Source organism: Lepidochelys olivacea, assembly GCF_965140295.1.
Source record: "Lepidochelys olivacea isolate rLepOli2 genome assembly, chromosome: 5".
NCBI lineage: Eukaryota > Metazoa > Chordata > Testudines > Cheloniidae > Lepidochelys > Lepidochelys olivacea.
In genome coordinates this window covers 111749774-111766553 of record NC_140415.1, presented here as the reverse complement: position 1 = coordinate 111766553, position 16780 = coordinate 111749774, and the positions used below count along the sequence as shown (strand labels likewise).

The window sequence follows — 16780 nt, the reverse complement described above, 5'->3', positions numbered from 1 at the left end:
TTAACATTTTCAACTCATTATTGTACATTGGATTTTTATTTGTTGTTAGCCTTTATTCCATATCTGCAGTGAAGGTAGGGACATCCTCCTGTAAGGAGTCTGAGGACAGGTGAGCTTTTAGCATGACTGTAGGAGGACATGAACTCCCTATAATAGTATAGCTTCTGACCATTCAACTCTTTTGGTCACAATGCATCATCACAATGTACACAGTAAGGCAGTATAAAGCCGATCTAGATATCACCCCAAATGAAAATGGCTTGGCTTTCACCAGTAAGAAAACAATCTCCACTTCCCATCCTGGGAAGATATTGGATCTACGTCATCTTGATTGACATAGACCTGCTCGGAATTGAACAGTCTGACAGTATCTGGGCTTTGCATTTATTGCAGGCTGTTCTTCAAAGCTCTTACTCTACACAAGCACTAATATACTTGCATAATTTAAAGGGAAGAAACCACATTACCAAAGTTGCATTCATCTCCGAGTTCTCTTCCAAACTTCAGCATAGCTTCTGCCAATAAGGCCTCAGCCTGAGGGTAGCCTGGTCCTTTTTCCTGCCCTCGAATTTTTGACATTGTGTTGATCATGTTGAGTTTAGCTCTGGAAGCTGCAAGCAGACCAATAACAGAGTTATCAAAGGGTAGTAAGTGGGGTATAGACTGTATAAGTACTGCATCTTAAACTGCAATATGTAGAGTATGGGAGAGCTCCCTTGTGTTCTCAAAAAAAAAGAGGAAGAATTACTAAGCTACTTGTAACATGTTCAAAGTACAATAGAAGTTGCTACTGAACATGTATGTTCGATAAATTGAAGATTCACTCTCAATGTTCAGCAAATTTTTGGAGAGAAGGGGTGAAATCTTGTCCCCACTGATATCAACAGGAAGTTTGCCATTGACATCAGAGGTGACTTAATTTGACCTGGGATGTTCACTGGATTTCAAGAGAACAAAAAAAGCCCCAGGAACAGTCTAGAGACTAGTCCCTGTTACCTATTGCATCTCAGGGTAGGGGAAAATGAAGGAAGCTCTAAACCATTTACATTCTCCCAGTCTTCAGGTCAGTGGGCAACAGTCCAGTCTCATGGTGCAATCTAGACTCATTTACCAAAAGGCTGTTACAGCAGCTGGGGACCAGCAGGGTATGCTAAATCCCCTGTCACACTCCCATATGCCCAGTCATATGCCCTATACTGCAGCTGTGGTGGTGAAGAGGGGGCATAGAAACCACTATGCTGGCCCTACTACTCTTGGGAAATCCTTAGATAGCCAGTTAAGCGATCACTGCAGCAGCTTTGCACCAGTGGATAGCCAAAGATGATGCAGTAGGGGCCAGAATCTGGTCCTCCATATTTCCTAGATGTAATATGTTTTTCTCTCTTTATTGAATATAACATATATCAAATATTATTTCAGAAAATATGGGCATATAAAAGCCTGCAATCCCCTTGTTATTTTTACTAAGATTTTGGGAAGACACCTGGGTTGATATGAAAAAGAAATTGTGTTACAGCTCATATTTCCTTCCAATACACCATTGCAAAAAACTTACCTCCCTTCCCCCCCGGCCCAAACAGTGATTGTTTAAAAAGACACCTGGATTATCAGAATTGATAAAAACAAAAATAAAGATGAAGAAATTAACTAATTCAATAGCCCATATTGTGTGGTGAATGCTGCCACCTCAGAAAGAGTTTAAGAATGGCATATACAGTGTGCTTTCATAGAATCATAGACGATTAGGGTTGGAAGAGACCTCAGGAGGTCATCTAGTCCAACCCCCTCCATCCCTCTGAGGATGGAGATTCCACCACCTCCCTAGGGAACTCATTCCAGTGCTTCACCACCCTCTGAGTGAAATACTGTTTCCTAATATCCAATCTAGACCTCCCCCATTGCAACTTGAGACCATTGCTCCTTGTTCCGTCATCTGCCACCACTGAGAACAGCCTCGCTCCAGCCTCTTCGGAACCCCCCTTCAGGTAATTGAAGGCTGTTATCAGATCCCCCCCTCAATCTTCTCTTCTGCAGACTAAACAACCCAGTTCCCTCTTCATAAGTCATGTGCCCTAGCCCTGTGATCATTTTCATTGCCCGCCGCTGGACTCTCTCCAATTTGTCCACATCCTTTCTGTAGTGGGGGCCCAAAACTGAACACAATACTCCCGATGTGGCCTCACCCAGTGCTGAATAAAGGGGAATAATTACTTCCCACGATCTGCTGGCAAGCTCCTACTAATGCAGCCCAGTATGCCGTTAGCCTTCTTGGCAACAAGGGCACACTGCTGACTCATATATAGCTTCTCATCCACTGTAATCCCCCAGGTCCTTTTCTGCAGAACTGCAGTTTAGCCAGTCGGTCCCCAGCCTGTAGCGGTGCATGGGATTCTTCTGTCCTAAGTGCAGGACTCTGCACTTGTCCTTGTTGAACTTCATCAGATTTCTTTTGGCCCAATCCTAAAATTTGTCTGGGTCACTCTGGACCCTATCCCTACCCTCCAGCGTATCTACCTCTCCCCCCAGCTTAGTGTCATCTGCAAACTTACTGAGGGTACATTGTATTATATTTCTAATATTGTATTATATTTCTAATTTTGTCAGCTACAATAGATAAGCAACTGTACCATTGTAAACCATTGCACAATAGGGAAAAAAATTTAAACCACAAAACAAACATACATTTGAATATTTCTATGCGTCTGATCTGATTTAAATTCAGAAGAGCAAAAGCAATTCAAAATTAAGGAGGACATGCCATCTGTAATCCTCCCTGTTGTGCATCAGTATTGTGGCACAGATGCCAGATTATTCAGTATTTGGACACCACAGCAGTACATAAGCACAATGGATCCAAGAAGTATTTTACTCTTCGCTTAATTCACTCTTAGTGGAAATACTATGAATGAAGATCTGGAGACTGCTGCTTTTCACATTGTGCCATTTATGTGCTAAAACCAGGAAATTGCCTGTCTACATATTTTGCCTGTGAAGAACATTATGAAAGAGTAGTGTATTTTTAGCATAGTGTATGTTTTTGCAGAGTCCTCTCACTACCCAAAAGTGCCACTGTACCATGCTACTCTGAATTTTTGATGCTTTCTGGTCCCAAACTGTACAGAACTACAGGCAGAAGACTGACAATCCAATGAAAGAGACTCAATTTTAATGAGGTGTCCACAGCACACTCCACCTCTATGCCGCAAAAGGGAGCATTCTTCTGCTATTGCTGGGTTGGAAGATGTCTGACACTTTATTCTCTTAGGACCTGATCCAAAGTTCATTGAAGTCAATGAAAAGATTCCCATTGTCTTCAAAGGGCTTTGAATCAGGTCCTTAAGATGCCAGGGTACCAAAAAAAAAAAAGAGTAGTCTGCTAGCCCTCATGTTACCCCCGGCTAATGATCCTGAGATGGGCGAGGAGAAGAAAAGAAGCTGGGGAACTATGGGAAAGAAAAGACGAGGGCTCTGACAACTGAACATAATGGAGAAAACAGAAGAAGGGGGGAAAGATAAGAGAGAAAATATTGGAACATGAGGAAATAAAAAGTACAGATAGCCGAGAAAGGGAATGGTGAAGAGAAAGACAAAGAGGAGGCAGTAAGGTGTATTTAAATGGGAAACAAGGGGAATATTTTTAAGAAAGAAAAGGAGAAAGGAGACACGAAAAAGGGAAAAAACACGAGAATAAATAAAAGGAGGGGGCACACTCTGGCCAGATAGGAAGGTAGGGGGAGGGGGATCAAAAGCAGAGAAGAGAATTGTCAAGGCTGATTCCTGACTCTGTTACTTCGAGTGCAGAAGCTGGGGGCCTGCCAGGGTTCTAAAAATTAATACTGGCCACTCCAGGTTTGTATTAAACTCCCAAGGTCACAGTTTCTCTCTGACCTTGGATGGGCAGATGCTGCCACCACTCAAGTGCAAAAAACCCCTTTGGACCCAGGAAGGAGCACTTGGGAACTCCTCCCTGTGGGATACCCTCAAGCCCTTTCATTTTCTGATCTACTTACAAACCTAAAAGTTTCCAATGAGTAGTCTCTAGGTATGATCTGATGGGTTTTCATACCTGGCTTAAAGCTGCTTATAGCATTGCTGCCATGTGTCCCCTCTTTCTGGAGAACAACCACAGACAGACAAAAGGAAAGTTTTTTTCCCAATTTTAAAAAGTTCTAGCCCTCCCATTGGCTCTTTTGGTCAAGTGCCCACTCCCTTCCTTTTACCTATGGGCTTTTTAACACTTTACAAGTAAAGCAAGTAGAAAACTAACAGGGATTTTACAGTTAACTGGCTGGCTAGGTGTTCACAAAAGGGAGATACACCCCTTCCTTTATCACAAGAATGATGAAATGTGGAGATGAAAAGGAGAGTAGGGGAAAGGGACAAATAGATGAACAACAGAGGAAATCAAGCATGACAAATATGTTAATGAATTCATACAATGATAAAGCCAGAAAGGACCATTGTGATCAAAAACATGTCACCTGTAAAGGAATTTGAACCCTGGATCTGCAGATTAAGAAATTGATTCTCTACCAAGAGAGGGATCCATATTAATCCATGTTCCTACATTTCACAATCTGCTGACATGATACTAAACACAAACACAGTCTGTGTCTGCACAGTGTTTAACACTGTATTCTAACACAATGTAATTTTCCAGTGTGTATAGACCAGTTCTTCACATCTCATTCACTTTGGCAGAGAACTCACAACACTGAAATATATAAAAAAGAACAACAATCAGTTTAAAAAGCTGCCATAATAGAGTTTAAAACAAACATTGCCAGCGGCTTCAATTTCTCACTGTTTAAATCTAATGTCACATTCCTTCTGCATTACTGTTTTTTTAAGTTAGCCAATTCAACCCTGACCTTTAATTATATTAATTTTTTGTCCCCTTCAATCTCCCATGAGGTTATTTTCATGGTTAGGCAGTTCTGTAATTATTTTTTTCATTTGTGATATCTTCAAACCCAACTTCCCTTTCAGTAAATTCATTGCTCTTCTGTTAACAATATGCTCTCTTTTCCCTGAAGTGAGAGTTTGTTAGCTTTCGAGTGCAAAATCAAGCTTATCACACTGTGGTGGGGCAGTGCCCCACCCCCCAGGCAAGACTGGGCTACAACAGGCCAGAGTGTCTGCGCAGAATGGCAGCCAATCGGAGAGGGCCTGTGGGGGAGCCAATCAGTGCTGAGCCGAGGGAACCCAGGAGAGAAGCCATCAGTTTCTCCCAGATCTTCAGAGGGGAATGTCTGTCTCCTGAGCTAAGGAGAACAGCACCTTGGACAGCGCAGTGTTGGGCAGGCTTGGGGGAGCAGAGGAGAGCTCCAGCCCGATACCTGTCAGATTGTGGGCCCTGACCGGAAGGGCCTAGAGGGTGCGAGGGGAGAGAAGGAGGGCAGAGAGGCTGCCACCAGAGTAGTGGGTGGGCCTGGGTCCCCCCCACCTTGTACAGCACCTGACCGTGGAAGAGTTGCCGTGATAGACTGCAGCCAGCCCTTGAGCAAAGAACTAGACCTTTGTGGGTTGTGGTTGGCCACTGTGGCAGGAGCGAACTGGAAACCCCCCCTCCCTGTGGAAGGGGGCAAGGATGGACTGGGGGCACTGCCGGAGGGCAGTGTCCTGAAGTGGACATCGCTGAGTGGGGAGCAACGCGAGTCCAGATACCAGCACAGCAGATGATGGATGGGACACCACTGGCAGAGGGCACTCCGCAACATACAGAGTTAATTCCCAGATGTGCCAGTAGGAGGAGTTGCGGTGGTGAGTCCCAACCCCGTCACACACAGCATCACGAAAAGCTTGTCCTATTTCCCATTTCTTCATTCCAAGTATATACCAATGTCAGGTAAAAGATTTTTTTAAAATTTGAAATTAGAAACTAACAGTGTCAAACTAAAGTTTTGCTAAACTCTCACATCCCAGCCTGCAGAATCAGATCTCCTCAGGGTGCATCATATTAATCAGTAGAGCTCTATTTCATCTCAACCTTCCCCCTTGCCCCCAACAAAAGATATTTTATTGAAGAAAATAAGTTTGTGCAGAAAATGTTTGTCTCCTTAGAAATTTTCTGAATTTTCAATCAAAATCAAAATCCAAACCAAACAGGAAATGTTTCTGTTTACAAAAGCCAATAAACCTGTGTTTTGTTTTCTGAAAACTGGCACTTTTGTGGTATCTCATCAAAAAACAAAAACAACAAAAAAAATAATTGTAAGAAGAAATTTGGGGAATTTTAAAAAAAATTCTGGGAGAAAAAATAGTGTTTCTCAACCAGTTCTATTTACTAAGCAGACTTCCAATGAAGCCATGGCCAGATTCATTGTTAGCTCCAGTTGCTTTATGCCTCTCTTGATTTGCAAAGCAACTGTAACCAAGCAGTTAAGTTAGGTGTATGGCTACCTTTGCACTGCCAGATAGCTGCAGAGCAGCTGGAGCTTGTGGCTGAATCTGGATAACACTGTTGAATGCCTCAGGCTTGAAAGGGGAGCTAACAATTTTACTACTATGTCCGTAACATGTATCAAGCTTATTGCTTTCTCTGCAGAGTGCTTGTTGATGATGATGAGCAATGAAGCTTTGGACCCTATAATAAACAGTGCTCCATCTGTTGACATAAAAGCCACTTTAATTACCATTGCTTTCTGTTTAGTGCTTCTTAAACTCATAAATATCCTTCTCTCCTGTTTTCATCATCAGCAGCAGTGTCATCAAATTATCTTCCCTACTGCTGTGGTCTTACACACAAATATCTCCAATTAAGCTGTGCCAGTCACTTTCTTTGATTCATCAAATTGGAGGGAATCTGTATCATGCCAATTCAAGTAATTTTCCAGTAGTTAGAAGACCGTCAGTGATGCAGCATTCCTGGTCACTGTATTTGCACACAATTGTATGTCATTAACTGAATCACAGGGCCTAATTTTCCTCTTGTGCTAGTTTTACACCGGCATAACTCCATTGACTTCAGTGGAGTTGTCACTGATATGCACTGGTGTAAGTGAAAGGAGAATCAAGCCCTTAATTTCATGGGTTATTTTGGAAATCTTTGAACTGGGTTTGAATTGTTTAAGCTACTGCCTCATTTATGACTGCACCATCACTGACTACTTTCTCATGTTTGGCAAGTATGTTCTGAAAGGCCTTTCAATGGTAGCCTTCTATTCTTTTAATAGTTTTGAAATAATGTCTGCTGAGTGATCAAAGATAATTTATGGCCTAGCTTTGCAGACTCCTATTTTTAGGATACTCCACTTCCAATATCTGCTGCACTATGGCGAAGTTATGCCCAGATCACTGCCTCTGGTAAAAGTGGTGTTGGTTTAGCATGAAAGAGGGACACGCTCCTCCATGAGTCTTGTCAGCAATCCTTCCTGTTCTCCACTCTTCACAAAAACCAACTGTTTGGGTTCTATTTGGAAGGTCGAGCTCAGTCACTCATGATCCCATTTCTCTTGCTTATCTTTGAACAAGAAGTTACTGCAAGCCTCTGTTCCCTTCCCCAATTCATTGCCAGGGTCTCTTCCCTCCTGCCCCACTGATGGCAGTGACTGTAGTAAGGAAGAGCAGCTACCTAACACTACAGGACAGCTTCATTACACTGTTTCCTCTCCACATAAGCTCATTGTAGGGCAAAAAGAGCTGCTGTAGCCCCTTGTCCCTTCTCCCAGTCCTCTGCAGGCTAGGCTGGCCAGCCCTGCATCTTCCTTTTTGTACTCAGAGCAGGAAGACCTGAGGAGAGGGAAGAGGCAGGGGAACAGATAATTTGCCCCATTCACAGGCCAGGGATCTTCCTTCAGCTTCTTCCTTCAGCCCTCTTCCTTCAGCCTGGAGGGCCTGCAATTCTGCTCTGTTGCATTCCCCTCACCTGGCTGCACTAGCTGGTCTCTCTGTCAGATACTGCCTCCAATTCCCAACTGTTCAAATGTGCTGACTGCAGCCTCTGAGACTGTGGTGGCTCACATGGAAACAGCTCCCAGCCCCACAGAGAGGCAACACTTCATAAAGAAAATAACTTTCCTATTCTCCTCACAGCACAATTTGAGTCAATACTTGAACGTGAGTAGAATAGAGGCATCTACTTTGTTAACTGCAGGTTTTTTGTTTGAACCAAAAGTAGTGTCAGCCGGAGTCATAGCTCCTCACCTCTCAGCAGCGGGCAGCATGGTGAAGTAAAAATGGACAGTACTGACTGCAGCACAGATTGGACTTTCTAGGAGCTAGGGATGTTATTTATTCAGGCTATGACTATAACCATAGGAGTTGTGTTTGCTAGCAGTAGGGAGAGCTGCTGAGAACTACCAGAAATGCAGCTGCTAGAAGGATAGGGTCCTCCCTGGCATAACTCCTCACCTTTGCTGTAACCACCAGCTATGCCTTTCCCATACAGTGTTACGGTGGGAGGCAGGCTCCTGCAAGATTCCTGCCTGTGTCACGATGTGAGGCAGAGGAAAGGAACCACTGAAACACAAACACACGCCTGTGTCATAGTATGAGAACATCTGCACACCAACCCGCTGCTGACTCCTTCTGTGTCATGGTGCACAACAGGAAGGAGGAAAGGTGGTAGCAGGGAGACCACTCCAAACCCCTCTGCCCCCTCCTGTGCATTTCTATGGGGAAGAGACTTCTGTGACTATATAAAGTTGAAATAAAAATTTGTGTGGGGAGCTGCCTAAAGTGGGAATTGAGCACAGAAATGAAGACTGCACTGCATAGGAGCACCCAAGAGATCTAACTGCTTTTGTCAGTAGATTTGCTAGCTTTCTCCAGCAAGCCTCATGGCAGGGTAGGGGCAGTCAGAAGTAATGACAATATGTTAGCTGTCTATTAATTATACATGTTTACATCACTGTTAGATTACTGATCTGTTTCACACAGCATATGGAATTCTTACAGGATTCATATATAGTGTTGATACATTACATATGACTCAAATGTTCCAGCTCTAGAATATTTAAAATAGATTTTTATGATTTTGCCTTGGTTCCTCTTGGTTAAGCTGCCTAACTGTTGCAAGTGCTGTCTGTTGTTTCTGTCTGATCTCTGCAAGCCAACCATTGCAACGCTCATAAATCGACCATTGTATCACACTAGTCCAGTGTTTCTCAACGACCAGTCCCTGGACCAGCACCGAGGTTCCTGAGATCTCCCTGACACAGTGTAGGAAGGCAACAAGCTGGTCCCTGATAGCAAAAAGATTGAGACACAGTGCACTAGTCTATCCTTCCACCAAACCTGAGTCTTCTGCGTGCCTGTAGCTCCAATCCAACAATGAGCTCCATGCTGGCAGATCCTGTATGAGCATGGAACCTCACTAAAGCACTGTGCAGCACCAAGGCCCGAGGAAGGAATCCTGTAAGGTGCGGAGGCCATGTGTGTATTTTTAAACACTGAGCTAAGATTTTCAGAAGTGACTTGGGGTTCTTCAGATTTTGGGTGCTCAACTCAAGAGATCTTTAAAGGGACTGATTTTTCAGAAAGTGCTGGGCATCTCACCTCAGCAAATTGGCCCCTTTTAGATGACTCAGGTTGGACCCCCAAGAGACTAAGGCACCCCAAATCATTCGCACTGCTGAGAATCTTGGCCAGAATCCAGAATATAACCAATGTAGGCTCCCATTCAGCAACTATTTCCAGAACTATGTTTTAGAATCACATTTGTAAGATCTGATTTTGTTTCTCTTTTCTGTTTATACATGTTACCGGTCACATTTGCATGCTGCAGAGGTAAGACCCACAAAAGAGGAAGATACGATACCTTAATACTTACTCACTCAAGGAGAATGAAAATTGGCCAATTACTCTGATAAGAAATTTGTCTGGTTAATGGCCTTTTATTTTATTTTATGCTATGGCAGATGTCTACACACTTCTGCAGACACACAAACCCATTCAGCTGTTAGCTAATTACTGCACAGTATGCCTCAAAGAATATTATTTATTCAAATGAAAGCAACAAGACCCAGGGACTGAGTCTTATGTCACACAAACTGGTTTTATACTACTGCAACTGACTTCATAGTTACTCCATGGTGATTTCAGTGGAGTTACAACTGATGTATACAAGATCAGAATCAGCCTCTAGGTTCTTCCACAATGCAATCTTTTTAGCAGGGTAATAAGAGAGTGGAAGGGTAGTCTGATGGCTAGGGCACTCTAGGACTTGAACCCAGGTCCCCCAAGTCCCTGCTCCACCACAGACTTTCTCCATGACTTTGGGCAAGTCACTTAGGCACTCTGGGTCTCAATGCCATGCTTATCAAATGGGGCTTATAGCACTTCCATACCTTACAGGATGTTGTAGAAAGATGCATACATTAACGATGATGAGGTGCTCAGATAAGATGGCAATGGGGGCACATAAGGATCTAAGATAGAACGAACAGGTCTTGGCGCACTAGTTAGGGAACAGAGGTGCAAAGACTACATCTACACTGGAATAAAAGACCTGTGCTACAGCTGTGGGTGGACCAGGTGAGCTCGCTCAGACTTGTGGGGCTAAAAATTGCTGTGTGGTCATTCAGGCTTGGGCTGGAGCCTGAGCTCTGGGACCCACCCCCCTCACAGGGCTCCAGCCTGAGCCTGAATGTCTATACAGCAATTTTACAGCCCCGGTCCAATGACCCTGAGTCAGCTGACCTGGGGCAGCCACAGGTGTTTAAGTCTGTGTATACATACCCAGAAAGGCTAAATGACTTGCCCAGGATCACACAGGAAGTCTGTGGCAAAGCAGTGGTTGGTACCCAAGTGTCCCAAGTACCAGGCTACGGCTTTAACCGGTGGACCACCTTTTCTCTCAAGGCTTCCTTCCGATTTTATTCCTGTCTGGTATTTATATATCCTTTAAGACAACCCACTGAAAGCTAAGCAACAGCTTTCCAGACTAAATTGAACTTGGATAAGTGTAAGGTAACTCACGTTGACAAAAAACAGCCAAACTTTTCACATGTACTGGCTTGGCCAAGTTCTTCTCATAGTAAGTCATTGGTGTTACTGAGAGACTGCTGTAGCTGTGTATGATCTGATGGGAGCCTCTAATGTAAAATGTTTAAGAGTTATGAAGCCTAATGGAAATACTTTGACTATCCCCGTGAACAGTTTGGCTTATCCCAGGTAGCTCAATAGAGATATCTGCTCAGAGTGCAGTGGCAGTTAGAAAAGGAAACTGGATGTGTGAGGTCTGTTAAAAAATGCAATTTGTTTGAAGGCATTATAGCAGCAATGGAACACTTTTTTGACACTGCTATGTTCACCTGAATTTAAGAAACATCTTGGCTGGAATTTTCAAAGAAGCCTCGGTGAATTAGGTATGTGTGGATGAGATGCCTGCCCCCATGTCCCATCTTGTGGCTGGGTGTCTCTGTTCTGCCTTTATTCTCCCTCTTCCATGCCCTTTTACAGAGACCCTACACACTTGCTTGTCCAATTACCACCCTTATAGGGGCTTAGGTTTATTCAGATAACAACTCAAAAGTAGAATTCAGAGGCCAAGGCATAGCTCTTACCGCAGAGCCTGGTGAGTGAAAGGGTTCCTTCATCTAGCCTTTTCCCTTTTTTCAATGAGTTTTAAGGGGGTGATTCACCTGGGTTTCAGCTTGCCACTAACTCCCCTGTAGACTTACAGAGTCAGCTCCCTCAAGCAACTGCTTCAGCTCTCTTATAAGGAACCAGCTGCTTGTGGTTCCCTCCCCTTGCCAGATGTCTCTGGTTAGCTTGTCTGGCAAGCCTACCCCACCTTCAAGTCTCCTGCAGGCATCTCCCTCTCCCAGTGCTCAGAACCCCATCAAATTTCAATGGGAATAGGGTGCTGAAGTCCCTTTGGTTCCTTTGCAAATCTGAGCCATAACAGATGGAAAACAGTCAGATAAGAGCAACAAAGATGGTTTATGTGAAGTACAGTAGGGTTTACATATGATGGGAGAGGCAAAAATTAGGATTATTCAGTCTTGAAAGAAAAGGAAGAGTTAGATGGATTGATTTAATGGTAAAGTTCAAAGGGTTTGGCTTTTCAAATTTGTTTTAAATCTCCAAGATTCCAAATGTTGATAAAACAATATGTAGCCATTGCTCACAAATGTATTGAGTGCTGAAGATGAACAAAAAATTACCCTAAAATATTTGCTGCCTTGCTAAGGGCCCAAGATAAAACCCTTTGATCTCAATGGAAGTCTTTCTACGGACCTCAGTGGGCTCTGGATCAGGCTGTAATGGTACCTTTTCACAGGAACAAAAGACCTGTGGCATGGCCACAACTGGCCCAGGCCAGCTAACTCAGGTTCTGGGGCTAAAAATTGCCGCATAGATATTGGATGGAGCCCAAGCTCTGGGACCCTCCATCCTCGTAGTGTCCCAGAACTTGGGCTCCAGTCCAAGCCCAAATATCTACACAGTAGTTTTTCAGCCCTGGAGTCTGAGCCCCATGAGCCTGAGTCCGCAGACCTAGGCCAGAACGGGGTTTGTTTAATCCATGTGTAGACATCCCCTAGACAATGAAAAATTTAGAACTGTATCATTCCAGGTTTCTCTGTCAACCCAGGCTTGAAATAACTTTCCCATTCTAAAGCCCTATCTTGATTTCCCTCACATATAGTATTTCTGATGCCACTCACAAGGTAGGAGTCTCAGGTTCTTTTTGGAAAGGGTAATTTTATTAAAATACAGTGACAGTTATACTTTAAAGTAACACTCACTCAGTGGGTAGCACTAGACTATAACTCAGGTTACATGGGTTCTAGTCCCAGCTTTATCATCATTGTAGGACTCTCAGCAATCACTTTCTAAGCCTACGTTCCTATCTATAAAATGGAGATAATGATAGTGAGTCCTTGATAAAGCACTTTGAGATTTACAGATGAAACATCTTATGCAAGAGGTAGGCATGATTAGCATCTCCTTTTTTGCATTCTTAAAATCAAGTTTTTAAACTTTCAGCAAAACCTTTTCAGTTCACTTTTAAGATCCTGATGCAAATATTCATCCGTTTCTACTTTCTAGATTGTTCCATAATATGAGAGTGGAGGATCAGTGAATTTAATTATAATCAAATCTCATGCTCAGACACTGCAGTAGTCAGCAGAAAGCATCTGAAATGAAACCAATACAACAGATTAAAAAAGGAGGTTGCCCAGGAAGGTTAAACAACTATGCAAACCATCCTGAAATGTATTGAGTGCAACTCTATTTTACCTATTTTAGGAAATTACCTCAATTAAGCAAGTAATTTTTGTGAAGTCTTCGAATGGTCACATGAGAGAGACTTCACCAAGCTCGGCTGAAAATTCAGGAGAACCCCACACCACTTATTCACCCACATTTTAACTCCCAGCGTAGCCTACATTGATTAATTGCTGGCTACTGGGAAGGACAGAAAACTATACTTTCTAATTTGAAACGGGCGGCTGTAATTCTGAATAATCTGATGCTACTATTGGCACAACTGGCCTTGGTACTAGAGAAACCATCACCACCACCTGATCTCATTTAATGTAGTTCACTCCAATGCAACTCCATTAACTTTGTGTTAATCCTAATTTACACCAGCATAACTGAGATCAGAATCAACACATGTATGTGCAGGGGACACATACACACAATACACTGAAACATACGCCACTGGAATATACCAGAAAGAACTAGTTCCCAAGAGAAGCGTAGTGACGCGGTGTGGTGCCCCACCACCCCACCGAGGGAAGAACCTCCCCAGACACAAAAGCGGGTGGAGCCAGTGGATCCTGCACCTGCCCCCCTCCCCCCAAGAGGTCAAGGTGCAAGACAGGAAGTAGAAAAGCCCAACCCCAGAGCTCAGTTGGGCGACAGCAGCCGGAGAGGCCAGATACCCGTGGCCTGGCTCCGGCTTGGGAGACCCGGTAAGCCGCGGCTGACCCGAGGACTGGCTGGACCGGCCAATGCCGGATGCTGACCGACGCCCAGAGGAGCGGCCAAGTCTACCCCTCGCCTGTAGGCCCAGGTACCCTCTAGAGGGAGTCCGGAAGTAGCCCGGGGGCAGCCGACCCCAGTCTGGCTGCAGCACAGCCAGAGCCCATGTCAGTGTGTTGCGGCCAGGATCCCCACTGGCACAGCAGCGAGTCTTCGACCACTGCTAGGACCTCGGGCTGGGATGCAGTGGAGTGGGTGGGCCTGCGTCCCCCCTGCCACCCACCTCACGGGTGGCAGTCTCCCCCTGGTTGCTAAAGCTAGGAGCCTGGTCTTATATTGACTATTTGCTCAGCCTCTGCCTGAGGGTCTGAGCCCTTGACTGTTTCTTTGCTGCCCTGCCCTGTCCCAGGGCCTGGGCTTATATCAAACTGCTTGCAGGACCCAGCCTGAGGGCCTGGGCCATAGACTGGGTATTCCCCAATCCAGTAGAGAGCGTAGTGAGGCGATGTGTTGCCCCACCAAGCGACAAGTCCCAGCTGAGTTCCTTTACAAGAAGGGTGGTTAAGCAGTACAGTGGCAAAGGCTACTGACAAAGTATTCTCTAAACTAGAACAAGCAAGAAACGGTTAACATCTTTAAAGCATAAGGCGACTCAGTTAGAAGTTTCATTACCTGGGTTGGGCTGAAGATATTCTACTGTCTTGGTCATTATTTCCATCACAGCCCTGCTGGTGACGTCTACTTTCTGAAATTATAATGAGAAAAATATAAAAAGGAGAGACACAAGACAGACAAAAGTGAAATTTTGAAGAAAACTCATTTTTCTTCTTCTTAGATTTATTCCCCTGAGGATTCTTGTTGGAGAAGGTGAGTGATAAGTGTAGCAGTGGTGCTGGGCGGGGTGATTATAAGATAACATACCTGGTGAACGGTTATACTGCATAAACAAGCCATCTCCTGAGTTGGAGCAGAACCACATGTTTGTAGGCCCAGCTCCCAAGGAGATTCCAAACCCTAAGCAGCAACAAGAGCGAAGCAGTGGTACAAGGAAAAAAGAGATCTTTTTCTTCAAGGGAGAGCTAGCCATTGTAATCCATACCTTACTGCTGGACTACTAGTTTCTCTACGTCTGACCATGTAACTCCCTGCAGTTGGTCTCCTGAGAGGGCCTGACTGGTGAGCTGCTATCACACCAGTACATCATACCCTGCACAGGCTTCCCAGAATCAAATACCCCTCCTCATTTTACAGTCAGCTGAATAATCTGCCTCTGGAGATGAACTGAGGCCATATTACAGAAATCCAGAAAAACATGCTGCCCTTCTTTAGAATCAGACGACATGTTCTCACTTGTATGATGGCAGAAGTTTGTTACTGTGCAAAGGTCCTGAAGCGTCAATATAACCTCAACATATTGACTGCTGTAAGAAGTCTGCCATGCACCTGGGGTTTTGTGGCTCTTTGAGGTTCTCTTTGGATAAGAACAGTAAGTTATCCTGAGTAATCTCACCTTCTTTTCACAACAGCAGCAATTCACAAATTACCAACATATTTATTTTTACTTTATAAATACACCTATAACACAGCAAACAACAAACAATAGGTCATGCTCAAAATCATCTCAAAAATACCTCTCCCAAGCACGCTTTCACCGTCAGTTATGTTGGGACTCTGGCTTTGTTTCCAAGAGTATAGATTTGAATTGAGTTCATAGTAAACTCCTCTGTTACAATTGCTCATATTGTTGGAGTCAGTGAGTTCTCATGTACCTTTTTGATATCTGTTCTTGCACCCATTTTCTTTTTAAAAACTTAATTGTTTTTAATGTTATGGGAGCATTTTTTAAATTGTAAGTTCTCCATTAGCTTTTCAATAAAGTTATATTGGGAAAATATGTGTAACGATAGTTTATGTTTAAAGAAATACTTATTTTATAATTTATTTCTTTAACAAGAAGAAAAGAATGGTTGAGATCCCTGATCCATAAGGGCCAGATGTATTTGACTCTGAGCATCCTCAAAACCCACTGATTTCCTTGGGTGTTCCAGGTAGTCAGCACTTGCCAGGGGCTATGCAGCACCTCTCAGGATCAGGCCCAAACAGAAATATGTTGCTCTGAGTCTGCTTCCGTAGATCTGTGGTTCTCTATTACATATTGTGCATGCATGCTGCACTTAGGCAAATACATTGTTGTACTTCTCTACAGTACATCTTCTGTCCTGCAGAGTAAATATCTCCCAACACTACATTTTTATTTAAAATTTTTTTAAAAAAAATCACCTGAGATGAGCTAGTTACAGCTTCCTCTGCCTGCCCTCCCTCCCATAGTATCTTGTCTTTATCATCTGTCAGCTCTGGCTCCTTCCCAATAGCGAAGGGCAGCAGGGAGTAGCAGACCTTCCTGGTACCGAGCCCAGAAGTGGCTCTGTGTTGAAGAGCTGGGTAGCAGATCATGTAAAACAGGCAGGGACTATGCATCAGGGGAGAGAACATTTCCAGTGTTTACTGAAGGGCTGGAAGCGAGCATCTTGGATAATGAAGACAGAGAGGAGAGGAGTTTTCTCTGCTCCAATCCCTCACTTTAGCATTCTCAAGAAGAGTAATCTCATCCTTACATTTCTAAGCCTCACAACACTTCTGTGGAAGGTAAAGTTGGTGAACAATTTTGTTTTAAAATGTACTTATTTGTAATGTTTAATTCCACCATGCTTGTATGGAGCCTTCACAGCTGAGAAGGCTGATCAGGGAGTACAGAATCTCACCTGTTGACCATGTGTTGCAATCCAGATAGATCATAACACGTTAGTTACTGTGGCATATCATGGTAGCTCAGTGACCTATGGAATACGCACTGATGATCCTTTCCTAGCAGAGTGCTGTCCATATGAACAAACACCTCTAG

At 43.9% G+C, this 16780-nt stretch overlaps 1 protein-coding gene across 2 annotated transcripts in view; it reads right to left on the bottom strand.

Annotated features, from left to right (window-relative positions):
• The window catches only part of SH3GL2 (SH3 domain containing GRB2 like 2, endophilin A1), a 152653-nt gene that overhangs the window by 15210 nt on the left and 120663 nt on the right, over positions 1-16780 (bottom strand). For both annotated transcript variants that reach the window (XM_084628749.1, XM_084628750.1), the window contains exons 3-4: positions 14551-14623; positions 468-611 (exon numbers count right to left, since the gene is read on the bottom strand). In XM_084628749.1, coding sequence (XP_084484875.1) covers positions 468-611; positions 14551-14623 — 217 coding nt within the window. The remainder of the gene's footprint in view (positions 1-467; positions 612-14550; positions 14624-16780) is intronic.